This window comes from Tiliqua scincoides, chromosome 2 (genome assembly GCF_035046505.1).
Source record: "Tiliqua scincoides isolate rTilSci1 chromosome 2, rTilSci1.hap2, whole genome shotgun sequence".
NCBI lineage: Eukaryota > Metazoa > Chordata > Lepidosauria > Squamata > Scincidae > Tiliqua > Tiliqua scincoides.
Genome location: NC_089822.1, coordinates 67,673,668 through 67,694,828, shown reverse-complemented (window position 1 = coordinate 67,694,828; position 21,161 = coordinate 67,673,668). Strand labels below are relative to the sequence as shown.

General features: G+C 41.3%; 1 protein-coding gene across 3 annotated transcripts in view; it reads left to right on the top strand.

The window, feature by feature from the left end:
- VPS13A (vacuolar protein sorting 13 homolog A) overlaps positions 1-21,161 on the top strand; it is a 195,267-nt gene that overhangs the window by 87,771 nt on the left and 86,335 nt on the right. For all 3 annotated transcript variants that reach the window (XM_066617808.1, XM_066617807.1, XM_066617809.1), the window contains 10 exons: positions 2,561-2,640; positions 4,582-4,641; positions 4,722-4,875; positions 6,327-6,443; positions 6,536-6,639; positions 8,330-8,497; positions 13,443-13,750; positions 14,960-15,107; positions 16,974-17,124; positions 19,611-19,738. In XM_066617808.1, the coding sequence (XP_066473905.1) occupies positions 2,561-2,640; positions 4,582-4,641; positions 4,722-4,875; positions 6,327-6,443; positions 6,536-6,639; positions 8,330-8,497; positions 13,443-13,750; positions 14,960-15,107; positions 16,974-17,124; positions 19,611-19,738 (1,418 nt within the window). The remainder of the gene's footprint in view (positions 1-2,560; positions 2,641-4,581; positions 4,642-4,721; positions 4,876-6,326; positions 6,444-6,535; positions 6,640-8,329; positions 8,498-13,442; positions 13,751-14,959; positions 15,108-16,973; positions 17,125-19,610; positions 19,739-21,161) is intronic.

Below are 21,161 nucleotides of genomic sequence, written 5' to 3'. Positions count from 1 at the left end.
CACAGAAGTATTAGTTGGAATTGGAAGCTAAGGCAAAACCAACCTCCAACTGCAAATACAAATTGAGTCTCCACATAAAGTGTATATACTAGCACAATTCTTAATTTTGTAAATTCCTGTTTTCCAGTCCTTGCTTTGTTTGTTTTTGTGCAGTAATGGTTACAGTATAAATAGAGGCAGCTCTCAACTAACCTGGTCTTAATTTGCATGTTTTTTTGAAATAATGTGATTTACAAATTAATATCTTAATTATTTTTCCCCAACCCATATTTTCATGTGACCCATTGTTTCATGTGAGAAAAGAAGTTTGATTGATGCATTTTTTATATACCAGCGATTTTCCAGGAATGTAACTCGTACATAAATTGAGAGCTGCCTGTAAAGTTTGACTGGTTTGGAATGTGAACTGCTTGGAGAGTGTAATTAATTCAGCCTTCCTAGTAAAATTACAGGGACTGATGTTAAGAGGTTCAAATGATGATTAGCGCATTTCTATTTTGACAGCCTGTTTTGGTTCAGTTTATGCTCTTATGTCTTGTACTTTTAACTGACAGTTTGCCCAGTTCAGGTCTAATGGAAACCATGATTTTGCCTAACTGCCATCAATTTATTTATCCAAACTGGTGTCCATTAACAGCCCTGGTTTGTTTGGGGTCAGCAAAATAGAATTTGATACTATAGTTTGAACTTGGTTTGTTAACCACACTTTAGTCTTACTCATGGTTTACCATTATATACAAACCCTAAGTCCTTATTTGTAACACTTGCAATTCTGACTTGTTTGGTTGCTCCATCTTTGCAGCGCACCCAGCTATAGAGGTGCCAGCCTAGAATGATTTCTTGCCTGTAGCTATTTTGCGCTGGTCATATTGGAGGTCATTGCCCTCTATAAGCTGACCTTAAATGTGAATTTTGTCACTTTAAGCAGGTTTTTTACACTTGATGCAGATGAGAAGGGCAGACGGTGCAGAAGAAAGTGATCAATATGATTAGTGAGCTGGAATACCTTCCTTATGAGGAAAGGCTACAGCGGTTTGGGGCTCTTAGAAAAAGAGGCACCAGGGGGCATGATCAAGATGTATAAAATTATGCATAGGATGGGCAGAGTGGATAGATGGAAGTTCTTTTCTCTATCATTCAATACCTGAACCAAGGGACATCCACTAAAATTCAGTGTTGGGAGAGTTAGAACAGACAAAAGAAAATATTTCTTTACCCAGCATGTAATTAATCTGTGGAACACCTTGCCACATGATGTGGTGATGACATCTGGCCTAGATGCCTTTAAAAAGGAATTTCACAGGTTTCTGGAGGAAAAGTCAATCACAGGCTACAAGCTATGATGCTTGTGTGCAACCTCCTGCTTTTAGAAGAAGTAGACTACCTCAGAATGCCAGATAAAAGGAAGTGGCACCAGATGCAGGTCTCTTGTATGCTCCCTGAGGCATCTGGTGGGCTACTGTGAGATATAGGAAGCTGGACTAGATGGGTCTTTGTCCTGGTCCAGCGGGGCTCTTCCTGTGTTCTTGATGTTTCCAGTCTCTGTAACTGTAACGTTCAGAGATGTGATTCTTATTTTCTGGGCATTTTTTGTGGTTGATGTCATCAAGGTGAGCAGTGAGGAAGAAATAGCAAAGGATCTCTGAGAGATAAAGCTTCCAGCATGGATGGAGCCATTGTCCCACATCAATTCTAGCTCTTCTTCCATGGGAAACAAGTAGGGCACATACCTTAAATAGTTCTAGTCTTCTGGGTGGTGGGAGGATGATAGAAGGCTTTACCTCAATGGAGAGAGCACATGCTTTCATTGTAGACAATCCTGTGTTCAGTCCCTGGTATCTTCAGGTAAGTCTGGGAAAGAACCCACCTAAAACTTTGGAAAGCCACTAGTCAATGTTTGTAAACACTATTAAGCTAGATGGACCAATGGCCTGACTCAGGATTAGGCAGTTTCCTATGTAAATATTATAATAGAAACAATATTACAGCATGGTTTGGATACTGTGGACTTACTCGTGCGCGTCTCTTTGGTTTAATCCAGGAGTGCCCATGACCTGTGTTTCCTGTAAAAATTACAGGGATGGCACAGAGCTATAACAGAGCTGCACAGGGGTAGTTCTGGAGCACCAGGCTCTGGAACACAGTGAAGTTAGTTATGCTGGGCTCCAAATCTACCAAGCATCTGTGGTCTTTGCTATCCTGCCAAGAGTGGTCAAAGATGACAAGAGAGACTAGCATTGTGCTTTCACCTACTTTCTTCTCTCCACTCTAAGAGTAGCTAATTAAGCAATGCTTTACCGGGAGTCAGACAGAACTGAACAGATTGGGATAGTTAGCAGAATTTCCTGAGAAGAAAGAAGGTTGAGTGATGATAACTAAACTAACTGCTATTAGAGGAAACAAACAGAGATATGTTGATCATCTGTGATTCTAATATTGATTGGTTAACCAATTGTGTTTCAATTAAACCATGGTTTCATTTTGAATCTGAACCAGGCTAATGACTTTAAGTGAAAAATATCTGTGTTAGGTTTTAATATTATTAAGTTTCTTTAATTAGATGAAAAAGACAAACCAGTTTACATTATCTCAACACTGGATAATTCAGTAGATGACCTTCTAGCAATTGAGTATATGAAGGTAAGGAGAAAAAAGAGGCTTTAAAACCTTATATCTTAGCAATTGTGCTGATCGGTTTCTTGTGTGTGTGTGTAACCTAATTATTTAATGGGGAACATGATAGACAATTTTATAAGTTATAAGTAGCGTAGAGATAATGGTTTCTGCTTTTCTCATTATAGTAGGATTTGGTGATTTCCTAGTGAATTCATAGGCAGAAGAAAGTACGTCTTCACATACCACAAAATTAATTTATGAAATTCACTGCCAAAAGATATGAGCACCATGAACTTTGGTAGCTTTACAATAGGATTATCAGAGAGTGTCTTCCAGTGTCTATTGGTCACAATGGCTGGATCATCATCAAAGAATCAAAATTTTACATATAGTCTAATGGGTTCTGAGCTGTCTGAGACAGATCAGGAAAGAGATCTTGAGATCCTTGTGGACAGTTCGATGAAGGTGTCGACCCAATGTGCGGCGGCAGTGAAGAGGGCTAATTCCATGCTTGGGATAATTAGGAAAGGCATTGTAATGCCGTTGTACAAATCAATGGTAAGGCCACACCTGGAGCCACATCTCCAAAAGGTTATAGGGGAAATGGGAAAGGTGCAAAAGAGACCAACCAAAATGATTACTGGGCTGGGGCACCTTCCCTATGAGGAAAGGCTACAGTGTTTCAGCCTCTTCAGTTTAGAAAAGAGGCGCCTGAGGGGGGACATGATTGAGACATACAAAATCATGCAGGGGATGGACAGAGTAGATAGAGAGACACTCTATTCCCTCTCACGTAACACCAGAACCAGGGGACATCCATGAAAGTTGAGTGTTGGGAGAGTTAGAACAGACAGAAGAAAATATTTCTTTACCCATCGTGTAATTAGTTTGTGGAACTCTTTGCCACAGGAAGTAGTGATGGCATCTTGCCTGGATGCCTTTAAGAGGGGATTGGACAAATTTCTGGAGGAAAAGTTCATTATGGGATACAAGTCATAGTGGGTATGTGCAAGCTCTTGGTTTTAGAGGCAGGCTGCCTCTGATTGCCAGAAGCAGGGAAGGGCACCAGGACGCAGATTGTATCTGTTGTCTTATGTGCTCCCTGGGGCATTTGGTGGGCCACTGTGAGTTACAGGAAGCTGGACTAGATGGGCCTTTGGCCTGATCCAGCAGGCTCTTCATATGTTCTTATGATGGAATCTCCATGTTCAGATGCAATAATACTAATGGGGGGCAAATTATAGCCTTTTTGCCCTGCTGTGGACTTCATAGTGGCTAGCCACTTTTGGAGATAGGATATACGAATAGATGATCTGGGCCAACAGAGCTTTCTGTATATTTTTAATATCTAAGATAACATTCAGGAACAAAATGTAGAACAGCTCTCTGTAGATCTTGTTAAAACATCTGTGCTATATAGTATATAGAAGTGTTTCTCAAACTCTGAGGGAGTTTTACTCCCTCAGTAAGTTTGTGGGGGAGGGGCTAGGGCAGCAATGTGATCCCCAGGATCGCATTCATATGGGGGCTGAGGGGGGTGCTTTTCACTTACGTTATGAAGGTAGGGCTTCAGGAGGTGTGGATAGCCCTGCGCAGCCTCTGTAGCGCTTCCGGAGGCTTGGAATGTTTGGTAATACCAGGCGAAGAGCACCTCCTGCAAAACGGAAGTGCTTTGTGCCTCCTTTTTCTGAACATTCCAAGCCTTGGGGAGCATTGTGCAGAGCTCCCTGCACCTCCTGCAGCCTGCTGCAGCCCCACCTTCATAACGTAAGTGAAAAGTACCCCCTCATCCCCCCATGTGGATGTGATCCTGGGAATCACTTCCCTGTTTCTCCCCTTCCCCACCCCTTAAAAGGATGGGGAAACCTTTATACGAACTGGTGGGTTGCGACCCACCAGTTTGAGAACCAATGGTATATAGTATTTTCATATTTTGACTCATTTTTTTCTACATTTTGAGTACAGGCAAATATTAATGCCCCAGAACTGAGAACTACTTATAAGAATGTTCTGCAGCTGATAAAGGTAATAAACAACGTCTTTCTATAAAATGTCCACGATGTTGCATTTGAAACACCTTTTTACTGAGATTATTTTATTGCCAGGTGAATTTTTCTTCTATAGATGTCCATTTACATACAGAAGCGCTTTTGAATACCATGAATTTCCTAAATAATCTGCTTCCAAAACAAGCGGCACATTTAACGGCATCAGAGATTGTCCTGGAAAAAGAGAAGAAGGAAGTTCTTAAGAAATTCAGTAAGTTCTTTCTATCTGAAAAACTTGCACTGTTAACTTCATTCCAGGCTTATTTTACATTCTGGATTTTTAAAAGATACATGAAGAGCTTCAGTTTTAATAGCTGGTTTTTCCACATTGTTCTGGGTAGCTATGCAAATATTCTTATTTTAAAATAGTGAACTGTTGAAGGTTTTGGAATGTTGGGTGCAAAGTAGATATTGAAGCACTGAATGACATATTCTCTGATTGAGTGTATCAGCATTGCTGAACACTTCAGGATATGTTCTTTGCATCCTCATCCTTTGTTATATGGCGGTCTTTAAGGCAATTCCTCAGGGTCAACTAGATGTGATATTAAATATATCACTGTCCAATTGGGAGGTTATTTTTATTCTAATGTAACAGATTAGGCTGGAGATTGAGCCATGCTGTGACTGAAGTGCTGAAGTAGGGATTGTTTAACCCTTTACCACCATTCCATTTTATGTCAAAAATTAACAGACACACCATATGCTACAGTGGTAGTTTTGGGTGTGCACAGTAGCTTCAGCTAAAGGGTTGAACTACCTCCATAGAACAGTCCCAATCTGGATCATGCTCCTGGTTGACTGCTGCTGTAGAGTAAAAGAAGCCCCTAAATCAGGGCTTCCCAAACTTTTGAGCATCAGGACCTACTTCTTAAAAAGACAGTCTGTTGTGACCCACATAACTTTACTATACGAAAAAGTGATATAGAAATGTATTTATTTATTAATAATAAATTGTTAATAACAGGGGTCCTGTGCTCCTGAGGCGACTAGAGACATTACTTATAGTATATGTGTGTATACATTTGCTAGATTCTCCCTAGAACTGGAGTTCAAGGACTGTTCCCCCAAACCTTTACAGTTATTCCAGGGTACCCAGAAGGCTGAACTGGAGAGCAAGATGTGCAGTTAAGGACTTCCAGGCCAGACAAAAGGCTGAAACTGGGTTCACATGTGATCTACGACTTGCCAATTACCAGAGAAAATTAAAAAGTGTGGCATTTTAATTTGGGGCTGTTACCTAGTATCACATGTTAGCATTCCAGCTACAAGAACAATATCTCAGTCCAGATTGCCTATTGCTGCAATTTTCTTCCACAAACTGGGCAAAGCTGCTTGTAGAGCTTTTTTAAAAAAAAATTTCAGAAACTTTTCATGACCCATCAAAAATCAACTTGTGACCCACTGGTGGGTCTTGACCCACAGTTTGGGAAACACTGCCCTAAATAGATGACACATTAAAATCCTGGCCAGTTTTACACTTAGCTGTTCCTATTATTAAGAGTACATCCATGTAAATTGAGTTGGATGAAAAAAGTAAGATGACAAAATCTTGCAGCAGAATAAACTTGTGGGTAATTTGTCTCATTGTTTGGTTTTCTCATTTGTATTTATATCATTAGTTAGAAGCATTATCTTTTTTTTGCTTTAACTTTCCCATAGCTTCAAAAAAATCAAAATATGAAGATGTTTGTGATCTCCGTGTTTGTGCTGACATGTCCTGTTTACGCATTTTTTTAAGAGGACAGAAATGCAGGATAGCTGACATTTGTATTGAAGGTAGGAATAAAACATAAATATATCATTGAATACTGAAGTTATAAGAAGTGCTCTGAAGATTTTGTGTTATTGATTAAAACTCTTGTGTTTAGGTCTTGATAGCGAAGTGATGATGAAGAAAGGAACAACTGAAATATCAGCAAAGTTAAAGAATATTATCATTGTGGATTGTGATAAGGCAGCACTGTATAAAAAGGTACGAGTGTTGATTTTAAAGTACCAATATCTCATAGGACCCAATTCTATTCAACTTTCTAGCACTGATGCAGCTGTGCCAGCAGGGTATGTGCTACATCCTGCTCTGGAAGGGCAATCACAGAAGCCTCCTCAAGTTATGGAAATGTTTGTTCCCTTACCTCAAGGCTGTGCTGGAAAAGTTGGATAGGTTTGAGCCCTTAGTTGGCAGTATCACCTGTGTGCTAGGCTGTATACAGAAAAGATTGAGTTGGATCTTGAAGTACCTTTTTTTGAGCAGAATGTTCTTTGATTTGCACCAGGCCCTGTCTCCTTCACACACACATAACCCATTTCTGCTGATCACCCTTCATGCTGTGCTGTGTGATTCACACCACACTCTTCTGTTTAGTCTGGTGGTTTCTTGGCAGAGCGGAAGTTGTGCAGTAGAGATGAGGATTTAGGTAAGGTCCACAGAACTAGCAAAACTCTGCTCAAATCTCTAGATCCAATCTAGTTCTCTTGCAGTCTAAATGTAGAGCCTGGGCTTGATGTAATACCTGGTCTCTAATAATTATATCCTTTTTCTCTTGCTCAGTGCAAGTTCCAGATGTATTATTCAATTTAGTAGTTTTAATTTCAACCTTTGCATGCAGTATTTATATATATTGAATTCTATGTTATGGACAAATAACAGTACAGTTGCTCCTCATCTTATATAAGGGTTACATTCTGAGGTTGGAGCATAAAGCCAAAATCACATAAAATTACCTTGAAAATCCCTTAAATCTGAAAAATATGTACTGTCCCACAGGCGGGACTGACTGAGAGAGATGCAGTTTCATTGTTTGATTTCAGGCTTTCTCCAAGACATGTATTTTCTAAGTGGAACGGTAGGCGAAATCACCTGCATTATTTAAATTGTAGTTTTGTCAGTTTTTGTTTGCAGTGGGTATGTAGTTGAATTTGCACAGTCCAACTGTGCATAAGGCAAGAGGCAGCTGAACAAAGATACAGGGCTGTATACTAAGAAACTTGGCCACGACTAAACACTATTGAAATTAATGACTACTTAGGACCCAATTGTATCATTAATTGACCCAGAGCATTCAGTGTCATTGATGCAGTGTCTGCTGCATGCTGTGAACTGGCTGGGGACCAGACAGCCCAGGAGAGATTTACTTCCCTATAGGACACATTGTCTCCAATGGTTTGGTCTTCTCAGACCTTTGCCAGCTCTTCGGCTGGCATAAGTCTAAAGAGCCTCTTGGAACCAGATGAGATAGGATCTGTTGTGCCAGCTGCCTCTGAGATCCACCCCCTTCCCTCCCTGGCTCAGCCTGATTCCCACCCCAGTGAATCCCAAACTGCCGCCGCCACCAACATACCTGCTCCAGCAGAGGTTCTGCTACTGTAGCTGCTGATGCAGGGCTTTCTGGCTCCTGTAACATTGGAGCCAGATGGAGTGAACTGCAGAACAGCCGAGTGGGTGCTACACCGGTGGTCTTGGCTATACGCTGGCAGATTGTGAAATCCATCAGCGTAAGGCCCGAATTGGATTTGTCTGTCATGACTAATTGAAGTCCCATTAATTTAAATGTTATATAGAGATTGTAACTTTGTTAGGATACAGCACATAGCCTTTATTTTTATACAGATCTATGTAAAACTATATCTTCTTTGTGAATATGATTTTTTTTTCTTGTTTCAAGGCTCTCTACATTACTGGAAAAGAAGTCTTCAGTTTCAAAATGGTGACATACATAGATGCTACAGATGGTATAGCTTACACAAACATGAACGTTGTTGACAGCCGGATTTACTTAACTGTTGGCTGCATTCAGATTGTTTTTGTCAACAAATTTGTTTCTGCTATTTTGGTAAGTGAAAACCTCCTTTCCTCTTTGTGTTAGAAAACATAACAATTTATATCTAGGATAATTTAAAAGTAAAATTGTATCCTATTTAGTCTGTTAGAGGACAATGAAAAGCTTTCAGTTACTTATTTTAACTCCCTTTATTTCTTCATTCCTTTTCTTTCTTTTAACGCACCTTCTGAAATTTATTATAAAACAGCAATCATAATGCAATAACTTAAGAGGATAAGAAGAGCCCTGCTGGATCAGGCCAAAGGTCCATCTAATCCAGCTTCCTGTATCTTACAGTGGCCCAACAAATGCTTCAGGAAGCACACAAGACAAGAAGAGACCTACATCCTGGTGCCACTTGCATCTGGCATTCAGAGATAGCCTACTTCTAGAACCAGGAGGTTGCATATACCCATCATGGCTTATAACCTGTGATGGAACTTTCCTCCATAAATCTGCACAATCCTCTTTTAAAAGCCAGGTGCAGTCATCATATCCTGTGGCAAGGTGTTCCACAGATTAATTACATGCTGGGAAAGAAATGTTTACTTTTGTCTGTTTGAACTCTCTTGGCATTCAGTTTTAGTAGATGTCCCCTGGTTCTGGTGTTGTGTGAGAGGGAAGAAATTCCTTCTGCTTGCGATATCTGCCCAAGGTCTTTTGCTGTGAAGACAGATGCAAATAACTCATTTAATTTCTCTGTAATCTGCAAGTCCCCTTTTATTGCCCCTTCCCCTCCTTCCCTCACTCATTTAATTCCTCTGCAATCTCGAAGTTCCCTTTTATTGCCCTTTTCCTTCCTCACCAACCAGTGGGCCAACTGCTTCTCTGGCAGATTTCCTACTTCTAATATATTTGAAGAAGCTTTTATTATTCCCTTTAATGTCACTGGCCATGTGCTCCTCAAAATCTTTCTTGGCCTCCCATATCATCTTTTTACTTTCCTTTTGCCAGAGGTTGTGTTCGTTTTTATTCTCATTAGGGCAAGATTTCCATTTATAGAAGAAAGCTTCACTGCCCTTTATAGCCTCTCTAACTCTGCTTGTTCGCCATTCTGGCATCCTGTTGGACTTCGCTGAGCCCTTCCTCTTTTGCAGTTTACACTTCAGCTGGACCTCTATTACTGTTGTTTTAAAAAGCCTCCATGTGCTCTTGAAAGATTGGACTCTTTACCTTTCCTTTTCATCTTCTTTTTAACTAGTCTCCTCATGTAAGGGAAGTCCAGAGTTTTTGTGTCAGGTTTGCTTGGCACTCTTCCCCTGACGTGCACGGTGAAACAGATCACAGCATAATCACTGTTCCCCAATGGTTTGGTAACATTTACATCCCTAACCAGGTACTGAACATTACACAGTATCAAATCCTGAGTCACCTGTCCTCTGGTGGACTCCATGACTAGTTGCTCTAAGGTACAGTTTTTTTAGCATGTCAAGAGATCCAGTCTCTCTTTTATGATCAGAGCCTGTGTTGACCTAGTCGATATGAGGATAATTGAAGTCCCCCAAGAGGCCAGTTCTATGCTTGGGATCATTAGAAAAGGTATTGAGAACAAAACAGCTAATATTATAATCCCGTTGTACAAATCTATGGTAAGGCCACACCTGGAGTATTGTGTCCAGTTCTGGTCGCCACATCTCAAAAAGGACATAGTGGAAATGGAAAAGGTGCAAAAGAGAGCGACTAAGATGATTACTGGGCTGAGGCACCTTCCTTATGAGGAAAGGCTTCAACGTTTGGGCCTCTTCAGCCTAGAAAAGAGGCACCTGAGGGGGGACATGATTGAGACATACAAAATTAGGCAGGGGATGGACAGAGTGGATAGAGAGATGCTCTTTACACGCTCATATAACACCAGAACCAGGGGACATCCACTAAAATTGAGTTTTGGGAGAGTTAGGACAGACAAAAGAAAATATTTCTTTATTCAGCGTGTGGTTGGTCTGTGGAACTCCTTGCCACAGGATGTGGTGATGGCATCTGGCCTGGACGCCTTTAAAAGGGGATTGGACAAGTTTCTGGAGGAAAAATCCATTATGGGTTACAAGCCATGATGTATATGTGCAACCTCCTGATTTTAGAAATGGGCTATATCAGAATGCCAGATGCAAGGGAGGGCACCAGGATGAGGTCTCTTGTTATCTGGTGTGCTCCCTGGGGCATTTGGTAGGCTGCTGTGAGATACAGGAAGCTGGACTAGATGGGCCTATGGCCTGATCCAGTGGGGCAGAGAGACAACCCTGTCTCTCATTGTCGCCTCCCTGATTTGTTTCCTCATCTCAAGGTTCCCTTTAGGTTTTTGATCAGGAGGATGATAACCCTTGGGGATAACTTAGGGGGTTTCTGAGTCTGACTAATTTTGCCTAATTTTACCCCAGGCCAGATCCTGAAAAATAACCTACCAGTAATTATTACCTAAGAACTGTATAGTCTCGAATATATTAAAAACATAGTATGTAAGTATCAAAAACACAGTATGCATACATAGCATGTATACATATTAGTATACATACAAGTATGTGTATGTACATACATGTACATGTATACAAACATAGTATGTAAGAATTAAAAACCTAGTTACATCTATATGTATACATAGCATAGCAAAAACACTATTAAAAACAGTCTCTAATTTATTAAAAACTATTATCTATATAGTTTTTTATCTATACATAGCACTATAGTTAGTTATAGCACTATATGTATATATCTATACATATACATATAGTTTTTTATGTATACATAGCATAGCAAAAACACTATTAAAACAGTCTCTAATTTGTTAAAAACTATTATCTGTCTCATAGATAATAAGATATATTTTTATTCATTGGCTTTTGAAATTGTATTCTTCACAACCTTTTTGTAAACACTATCAGAGTAAGGTCACAATCCCATCCAACTTTCCTGGGAGTAAGCACCATTGACTTTAATGGGACTTACTTCTGAGTAGACAAGCCTATGATTGGACTCTAAGTGCACTGTAAACAGCATACCAGTAGAACCATTAACCAGATTCTCCTTTAAGGTGCCTGGTGTGCTAAGTTAGAGACTCTATACATAGAACATATAACACTTAACTGGGTGGGTGCAACTCAGTTCAGAGAGACAAGTAACGAGAAGTGACTGAGCAAGTGCAGCTGTATATAGCTGCACCCAATTTACTCTGAAGTAGACCCTGTGCTGAGGACTGGCAGCGGCGCCTCTTTCGGGCCTGGGGGTTCCCAGCAGCTGTGCCGCCCGCCTGCGTCCGGCCGGACCCCCCATCACATCTGGAGCTGAAGAAGCCCTGGAGGAGGCAGGGCGTGTGAGAATAGCCTGCCAGCCAGTGCTCCTGGAGCCTGCCGCACACGCTCATGGCAGTCCTGCTGCCTGTGGGAGCAAAGAGCCGAGCAGGGGCTTCCTGGCTGCTGCCACCACTGCCTCTGACGCCACAGGGGGCAAGGAGCACGCGGGGAGCGTCACCTCCCTCCCTGCCCATCACAGCCATATGCTTTGGAGTGGGCAGCTCAGGATGCTCCCTGTGCATTCCCTGCCCTCTGTTGGTCTGGCAGCGGCAAGTAGGATGCCGCCGTTCCATTCCCTGCCCTCGCAGGTGGCAGGACTGCGGTGGGGAGTGCACGCGGTGAGTTCTGAGAGAGTGTGGGGGAGCGCCAGCTGGCAGGCTGCCACCACACGCCCTGCCTCCGCCAAACCTCCTCTAGCTCCAGGCACAGTGGGGGGACCAGACGGACACAGGTGAGCAGAAGACGTGGCTGCTGGGAACGCTGCCTGTCCTCTTGCAGAGTCCCTCCCTACCCAGGTGTAGATGGCCCTCTCGCTCCCTCCGTCTGCTTGGTGACTGCGGGAATAAGGCAAGGGCGTGATTCACCCGGGATTTGGGGGCACAGATTTCTCACTGTACAGGCAAGTATCTACGGTAATCTCAAACTCATTGTTGGATGTTTAATCTCAAACTTTTTGCTTCACATCAAATCATGCACATCAAGATCATTGTTAAGTATACCTTCCTGGCAGCTTTGTCGTATTTAACTATGATATAGCACATCGCAAGAAAATACATACGTGTTTTATAGTGTCAGATTTATTATGCTATAATTCACTCATATACTGTGATACTATAATTCACACACATCCTTCATATGGTGTCACAGAAGCAGGTTCTTGACCCAGTTAAACTGTTTGATTAGATAATGAATTAGATTAGACCAAGTACTTGTAATGTTCCCCACTGTAGTCTATATACCTCTATCATAATTGATGAAGTTATTTACAAACATTCACCAACGTGCGATGGTATGGTTCCACGCATCTCTTTAATTGCTTCCCATAGATCAGTGTTTCTCAAACTGTGCGTCGGGACCCACTAGGTGGGTCATGAGCCCATTTCAGGTGGGTTGTCATTCATTTCAATATTTTATTTTTAATATATTAGACTTGATGCTGCCATGGTATGTGATTGCATTTGGGGAAATGTTACAGACCTGTACTTTTAACAAGCTATTATGTATATTTTTTTTAACAATGATAGTGAATGGGACTTACTCCTGGGTAAGTACGGGTAGGATTGCAGCCTAGGATTGTTAAAAATTTTCCTCCTTGATGATGTAACTTCCGTTCATGACATAACTTCCAGTGGGTCCTGACAGATTCTCATTCTAAAAAGTGGGTCCCAGTGCTAAATGTGTGAGAACCACTGCCTTTGATGTTTATAATGTTGTAGGTTTTCTACAGTGAAGCATATATGAATTAGAATTCATTAAAATGTGTATACAATTTTTTAAAGACACCCTGTATATTTTGACAAGTGCATGGAAGGGGAATGGAAGTCGGGTAAACAGAAGAAAGCTGTGCAACTGAAAACTTGGAATATGTTATAAATTACCATTGGTATAGTAATAAAATATTCTGATGAATGCCATCCTAATCTGTTGTTATAGTACTCCTATCACTTTTCTAGGCTTTTGTAAACAATTTTCAGACAGCAAAGGAAGCAATTACTGAAGCAACTGTTCAGGCTGCAGGGAAAGCAGCTTCTGGTGTAATGGAATTTGCTCAGCAGAGTTCCCGAACGGCACTGGACATCAATATTAAAGCACCTGTTGTCATAATACCACAGTCAGCAACATCTACAGATGTTCTGGTTGCTGATTTTGGTTTGATCACTGTAAAGAATGAATTTTTGCTTGTTAAAACTAAGGTTCGATATAATCTTCCACCTGTTCTTGACGGAATACATGTGAAACTGAGTGAATTAAAGCTGTACAGGTAATTTTAAGATGTTTTTAATAGATCCCCTAAACTGAATTGTCAAAATGAGTGTTATTACATTGTTGTCAAAATGGACATTGTTTTGCAGTGTCTCTGGTATTAAGTCTGGTTTTCTCATTTTCCTCAAGGTAGAGGTATAGGGAACAAGCTTGTCTCCTATGCTGCTTAATATCTATATGAAATCACTGCAGGGGAAGTAATCTGTTGGTTGAGGCTTTATTTGTTCATTGGTGTTTAATTTGTAGTAGGGCCTTCTTTTGGCCTTAATCTTTAATTTGTAGTTGGGCCTTCGTTTAATTCTTTTGGGCCTTCTGTGCTGGGGGAAAAAGATAAATATTTCAGTTAAAACAGATAAATAAACGTTGTTGAAAGGATCTTATAGAAAATAGTCAGTATCCACTATATTTATTTCTTTTCATTAACCTTTATTAAGCATAAATATAAATACAAATAAAGAACAAAAATGTCCTACCTCTAACATGGAGCTTCCCACAAATGCACTGCGCTTCTATATACACTAAGGGTGCAATCCCAACCTCTACTTGGGCTGGCGCAAGTCCCTTGCACCGGCCCAGGAGTGTTGCAAAAGTGCCTTCAAGGGGAGCCGGCCTCTCAATGCTGATGTGGGTCCCAGAGGGAAGGTGTGTTGCATTGGCCAAACTCAGCCGACACAGGGATCTGGGGAGGGTGGGAAGGAGGCAGGAGGGAGGTGTTTCAGGGCAGGCGACAGGTTGCAGGAGGCAAGACCAGGATGGCGGTTTTGCCAGATCCTGACCCTGTTCTCAGGCAGCACGGCTCAGCTCCAGGCTGCTCCAATCTGCGCCACCTCTTCAGGTGGTACAGATCCGAGTAGACCCATGGGGACTGCTGCAGTACACCATGGGATAAGGGAAAACGATTCCCCTTGCGTTGGGCTGCATTGCTTTCGGCCCCAGCCTTGCGCATAATACAGCACAGGCCCGTTTGCCTGTCTGTTCCAGTGCTAGTTAGGATTGGGCTGTAAATTAATTAAGTCTGCAATCCTAATCACACTTTCCTGAGAGAAAGCCCTATTGAACAAAATAGGACTTACTTCTGGGTAGACTTGGTTAGGATTGTGCCCTAAGGCTATTATCCTGTTTCTAGTTATATATGCCCTGAAATTAACTGAAATTATTAATTGCAGCCTTATGAACTGCTATTATTAATGTTTTTTTAAATTTACAGATCAAGTATGGTGAATGATTCATTGCAAAAAGAGGTACAGCTGCTACAACCATTAAATCTTGAAGTTACTATTGAACGCAATTTAGCCTCTATCTGGTATCATGAAATTCCTGATATTAAAATAATTGGACGCCTCAAACCTATGAATGTAAGTTTTTAGCTTAGAAGATCTGTTAGTGATTTTATGTAGAACTTTAACATAAATTACCTTAACCTTACCTTAACATAAGGTAAACTCTAACATAAGTTTAGCCTAACCTTAAGTTTAACATAAGTCTAGCTACTTCAAACTAATGGTGGCTGTTACTGCAGTTACTGTAACAGAAAAGAATAAAATGAAGGATTTGTCCTTGGTATTTCACATATCCATTGTCATATCTTGCAAATTATCAGCAATCCATGTAATTATTGATCTGTGGAACAAAATATTTGTTAATTTAGATAAGGCTTTCATATGTAATGCAGATTAAAGATTTACAGTTGTAAACCACTTACAATTGATTTGCAATATAAGCCTATTAAAGCCTACTCAGCACTATTGATGGCCCAGTCCTATTGTCCCCCTGTGCTGATGGAACATGCATTCCACTGGCATGCAGTATTGCAAAAGCACTATAAAGCACTTTGCAAAAGTGCTTCTAGCTGGCATGCTGACAAGAAGACCAAAGCCTTCCCACTCATTCCGGCACTTACAGGGACACCTGCTAGACCAGGTAAGTCGGGCGCAGGGGCAGTAAGGGAGGGAGTGGAATTCCCCCAAGGGATGCAGGATAATTTTAGTCTATATCACTCAAAATAGAGTCAGTATACAGGCAGTGCCTCGGTATCCACAGGGATTTGTTCTTGGACCCCTCTCGGCTTATCCCAAAATCTACAGATAATCAAATCCGCGGATTGCAGCACCTAGATCCTCCAATTGTGACCAGATTCTTGGCCTTCTAGAGACTTCAGAAGGTCTCCCAAGGCACATGGGCTCCCCAGTCCTCAAAAGGGCCTCCAAATGCGACCAGAGCACAGCTCCAGTTGTGATTGGAGGATAACAGGTAGGCAGATCCATGAGTTCGAGACCAGTGGTGAGGTAAAACCACAGATAAAGAGGCCTCACCTGCAATTCAACACAACACAAACAATTCTTTGTTTCTATCTAACTACCATGGGGAGTGTTCAGGCAGTACTTGCACCTCAATTCTAAGGGGGGGGGGTAGGGTTGGGTGAAGATTGAGAGTGAAGTTTAGATGTACATGCTGCTTCTCCCATTGTTTATATTTCAGGGCAGGGCTTTCCAAACCCCAGCCTGGTGGCTGAGTTTGAGGAAAGCCCTCCATTCTATGAATGGTGCATACCATTCCACCTCCGCACCACATGACTGCAATAGAGATCTGGGCAGTCGCATCTGCTTGGACGTCCTGTTGCTTGTCTTCTGGGGTGCTGGGCAACAGATGCAACTACACAGAGCATCCCTGTGCCCAGATCCACATGACAGTCTCGTGGCGTGGAGGTAGAATGGTAAGCTCCAATCCAAACGGGAATCGGTTTTGAGGTGCTGTGTGGTCACGAGTTTGGCGACCGCTGTTTTAGGGAAAAGTGAACATCACTATTCTTGCTCAGGGAGGATTGCATGGTCGCATAAGCATTGGTATTTTCCTGTTTCAGACATTTCACTTTTCCTCATTGGATTTTTGTAGTTTATCTCCTGCATGCCACCTGACTAGAATTAAAGTGGTACAGTATTGAGGAGAGGCAGAAATGTCATTATTGGTTGGAATTTTCTCATGGTTACATAGATGTATTTCTAAACCCCCCCCCCCAAGTTTTCCTAAAGGAAACAATTGGGTATCCACATTGTAAAAGCAATGGTACTTGAAATTTCCTATTTCTTAACATTTCTCTTTAAAACAAAAGCGTGTGTGTGTGTTTTAGAGGAATTTTACAGACAACGAATATGCTATGTGTTGGGTTTTAATGTTTAAAACTCAAGGTCAAATCAAGCTGAGCGAATAACTTTGTTTTAAAGCTAATTCTCAGTCAGGACGACATAACTACTATCTTGAGGACACTGAATGAAAATTTAGGAGACAGTTCTGGCACGTCACAGCCTGTATCAGAACAAAAAGATCAATGCGGCAATCACTCTGAATTACGCTCTTCTTCTCGGTTTACTGGACGTATGTATTTTTAAAACATAAGCTACACTCTAATTATTCCTTTCAACTAGAAAAATTAATCGCATAGCTGTATAAACTGTTAGGAAAAAGCACATGGATAAATAAAATAGTAAACACTTTGTGTGAGGTAAAATATGTTAAATTACAATATTTGATATAGTATGATATATGCAATGGAAGTTGTACATAGGATATTGGTATATACTTTCAAAATGTTGTACTGATGGTCAGTTCTATTGTAGACTACAAGATTGTATAAAGGTATGTATTAGCAAACAATGTCACCTTGAATTAGTAGATCATGGTAAGTTACATTTGTTTATTATATGTATGCTTACTACAAAGCTGTGATGACAAAAATAACTATGAGAACTGTACTTCAGCCTTGTACATTAATGCAGCTCCCTGTGTGCACATACCCCCGCCCAAACTTAGTAGGCATTTTAAGCAATTTTTCCACATATTTTTACAGTTGTGGTTATGGCAAGCTAAATTCTCTGATGAAGCAAGGCTGCTTTATTTAGGAACAAACAATATATTGGGTTAAATGCATGGTTTGACCCTAATGTGTGTGGATTTTATTTTTATTTATTTATTTCTAAATAATAAATGGGAATCATTGGAGGAGTGAGAGTAGAGAGTAAAGGAAAAGTTAATCTGTTGTTACACTGTTAATCTGATCCAGATTGTTCATCCCACTCACCACCCTGGGTGGCTGCTGTTTTTTGAAAAATCCCACCCAGGTATGCAAGCCCAAAGGACCCATTTCACATATTTCAAGTGGTTCCCAAACATTTTAATAATGCAACCCACCTCATCCTTTGCAGTGAGTCTTGATGTGATGCTCCTTGTAACACTGTAATGCCTTCTTGAGAGCCCCTTGAAACCTCTTCTGGTTTGTGCCAGTCCCGCAACTCACTCCATTGGTCTCTGTGGGCCCCAGAATGCCCTGTAGAAGCGACTTCCAGTCAAACTGGAAGTTGTATTTGCAAACGTAAGTTGCTTCCACAGGACATTCTGTGGCCCACAGAGGCCATGGAGTGGGTCATGGGCCTGGAAGTGGCCACAAGGGGCTCCCAAGAAGGCATTGAAGCTCTGCAGGGAGCATCATGTCATGGCCCAGCATGTGGGTTCCCAAACCATCAGTGGGTTGCGACCACAGTTTGAGAAACACTGACAAAATGTATAGCTTAGCCTTTAAATTTATCTTGCTAGTTTCTTCAAAAGCAGCAGTAGATTAGAAACTACCATACCATAAACCTTTATTGGCATTAAAAACAATGAACAATAAATAACAGTACAGTAGCCATCACAGAATCTGTGTTGCCGAAAGGGAAAATTACAACAAGAGACTAATAAGAATGGAAAGTATAAGAAGTAAGGGGGGGAAATGGGCTCAAGGTGGGGGTTTCAGTTTAATAACTGCAGAAAGAAATTCTGCTACTGCTTTGGTGATGACCGCAGAGTTGTCGCTCAGGAGGACAAATAAAGGGTCAGTAAAAGTGTCAGAAAAGGAAGTCAGCAAGGGTTCCAAATGAATATCTCAAAGAGATTGGTGGGCCGGACAACAGAGTAGTGTATGTTCCACTGTGTCCGGTTCTAAAAATCAAAAAGGACATAATCTGCGGTCTCATGGGATATTGGAGAATCTGCCAGAATGAACAGCTGAGGGGAAGATATTAAATCTTGCGAGCATAAACACTCTCCTCTTAATAGGGTTAATCAGATTACTAAAAGAATTGAAGGGGTGACCGAGAGAGGGAAGGAGGCCAAAATATTGGGGAGAACAGGTAGGGTTAAGATTGGAAGAAAGATATTTAAATTCAATTCACAGAGTTTGGATTTAATAATTGCATGGGCCCTATGAAGGTTAATATCTGCAAGGGATTCGGGGGACAGAATTAACGAAAAAAAGCTTGGAATCAATAAGTTTGAACCACCTAGAAAGATAAGAGTCCCTTAATAGATCTTTTAAAAGAGACTCGGAGTGAATACTTAAGTGTAGGCGGAGCCAAAACTTAAAGGTGAGGGACCACGCGATTGTAGAAGGAAGATGGATCCCTAATTCAAGCAAAAGGGAAGATAATCTAATTAAATTAGGAACTCCTAGAATCTGTCTGAGGAAGGAGGCTGCCACTTGGTCCAGGTCTTGGTTTGCAGCCTCTATCCAAATAGGGGCACCGTACAGCAATTGAGAGAGAATTTTAGTTTTGAAAATGTGAAGGGCGGCGGGGACATACTGGTTGCCGCTAGAGTAATGGAAACGGGCAACTGCATTTAGGTGAAGTGAAGATAAAGAAATGGCAGATTTCCTGTGAGGGAGCTAGCTATGGTGGAAGTGAAAGGTAATCCCCAGATATTTAAAAGTTGGGACTTGCTGAAAGGAGAGATTACCTATCTTCCGGGGGAGATTAGAAACTGTATAGTTGTTTTATTATAATATTATAGTAATTAGTGTCTAATATTCATTAATCTGATTTTTAAAGCTGGAGTAACCATGACAACATCTACTGTGGTGGAGATGCATTCTTTTGATAAAGCTAAAACAACACTAACATTGGACTTTCAGTTTGATTCTCTCACTCTAGTTTTGTACAGTCCGAATTCCAGCCAGGTAAGGAAAATGCTAAAAATCGATCTTATTCTTCTGTTTTACTTTGTTATTAGTCCTCACAGAAAAGTACGATAACACCTATGCTTCAAAATGAGTTGGAAACTTTAAAAATCCTTCCTACATCTTCTGTACTGCAGAGATGACTAGCAGAGCAATAGATGAGCAAGTATGAACACATATTGTATGAGGAGCTATTCTCTTCAATTTTGCTTTTTGAAAAGAGCTAAATTCCTATGGCATTCTTATGAGATAGTATAGGATGTTTCTCCATTTTTTGCCTAATTCTTCTCTATTGCTAAGGTGTTAAGGGTACATCACTTTTCAGTGTGAATGTCCTAATCTGCCATTTTGCACACTGTTCTGGGAGTAAGTCCCATTGAACACAATAAGACTTACATCTGAATAGCCATATGTAGGACTGTACCTTAGATGCACTTAATATAGGTTGTCTGCTCATTCAACCTTGTGGCAGCAAGTAGAAATTTTAAAGGGAACCTGCTTCTTACAGTCTGTTCATACATACCGAGGCAATAGATCAAGCAAACCTCAATTAGCTTAAAGATGGGGGCATCTTGATCAGTACTTAGGTTTCAGCAGTTTGTTAAACACGAACATTCCGTCAACTAAATATAAAAGTAGGGTTAATTCTTACGAAAAGGGCAAGACACAAATTGATCCTTGCTTAGGTATTGTCTTATTACAGTTATCAGTAAAGTCTGTGTTTTTGCTACTAGAAATGTTAGAATAATATGCTGAAATGGTTAGCCATTAGAGAAGGCAGTAAGAAGAATGTCAGCCCAATTCTAACCCATGCTGGTGTAGTGAGGTACATGACCTGTGTAGTATCCACAGCAGGTTAGGGAGGCAGCTGGAGGTCTCCTTAGGGTAAGGGAATATTTTCCCTCCTTATCCCGAGTAATGCCCCAGCTTGCCCTATGGGGCTACTTGAATCACCACCAGCTATTTAGCTGGCTGAAGTCTGAGTGTCCCCATGTAAGCCTGCCTGACCTGGAAGGGGGATGGGAGAGGGGACAGATTAGGAAGATGGTTGCCCTCTAGCAGGATTCCGGCTACTGGAGCTCTTATCAATTTTACCCTTAGTGGCAATGCAGGAGATTTTCCCTTCTCCCAAGATATTTTAACTTGTTGAAGATTTTGCTGGCAGCATTGATACTGGTTATTTCACTGCTCTGGAGTGTCACTGGAAGGGAGATATGGCAGAGGAGGCCCAATCTGCCCCCTCTTCTACCCTCCCCTCGCCCAAAAATTCCCCCTCCCAGGCTCTGAAATGCCTTCCTGTTACCCTCTCCCAGTGTATGTGCCTTAGGCACAAAAGTCACCTCTGCCAGCATCCAAGGGCTCAGATCTCGTGCTGGTGGGCTGGCGCAGGTCGTCTTGCCAGTGCTGCTTGCTCACAAGTTGC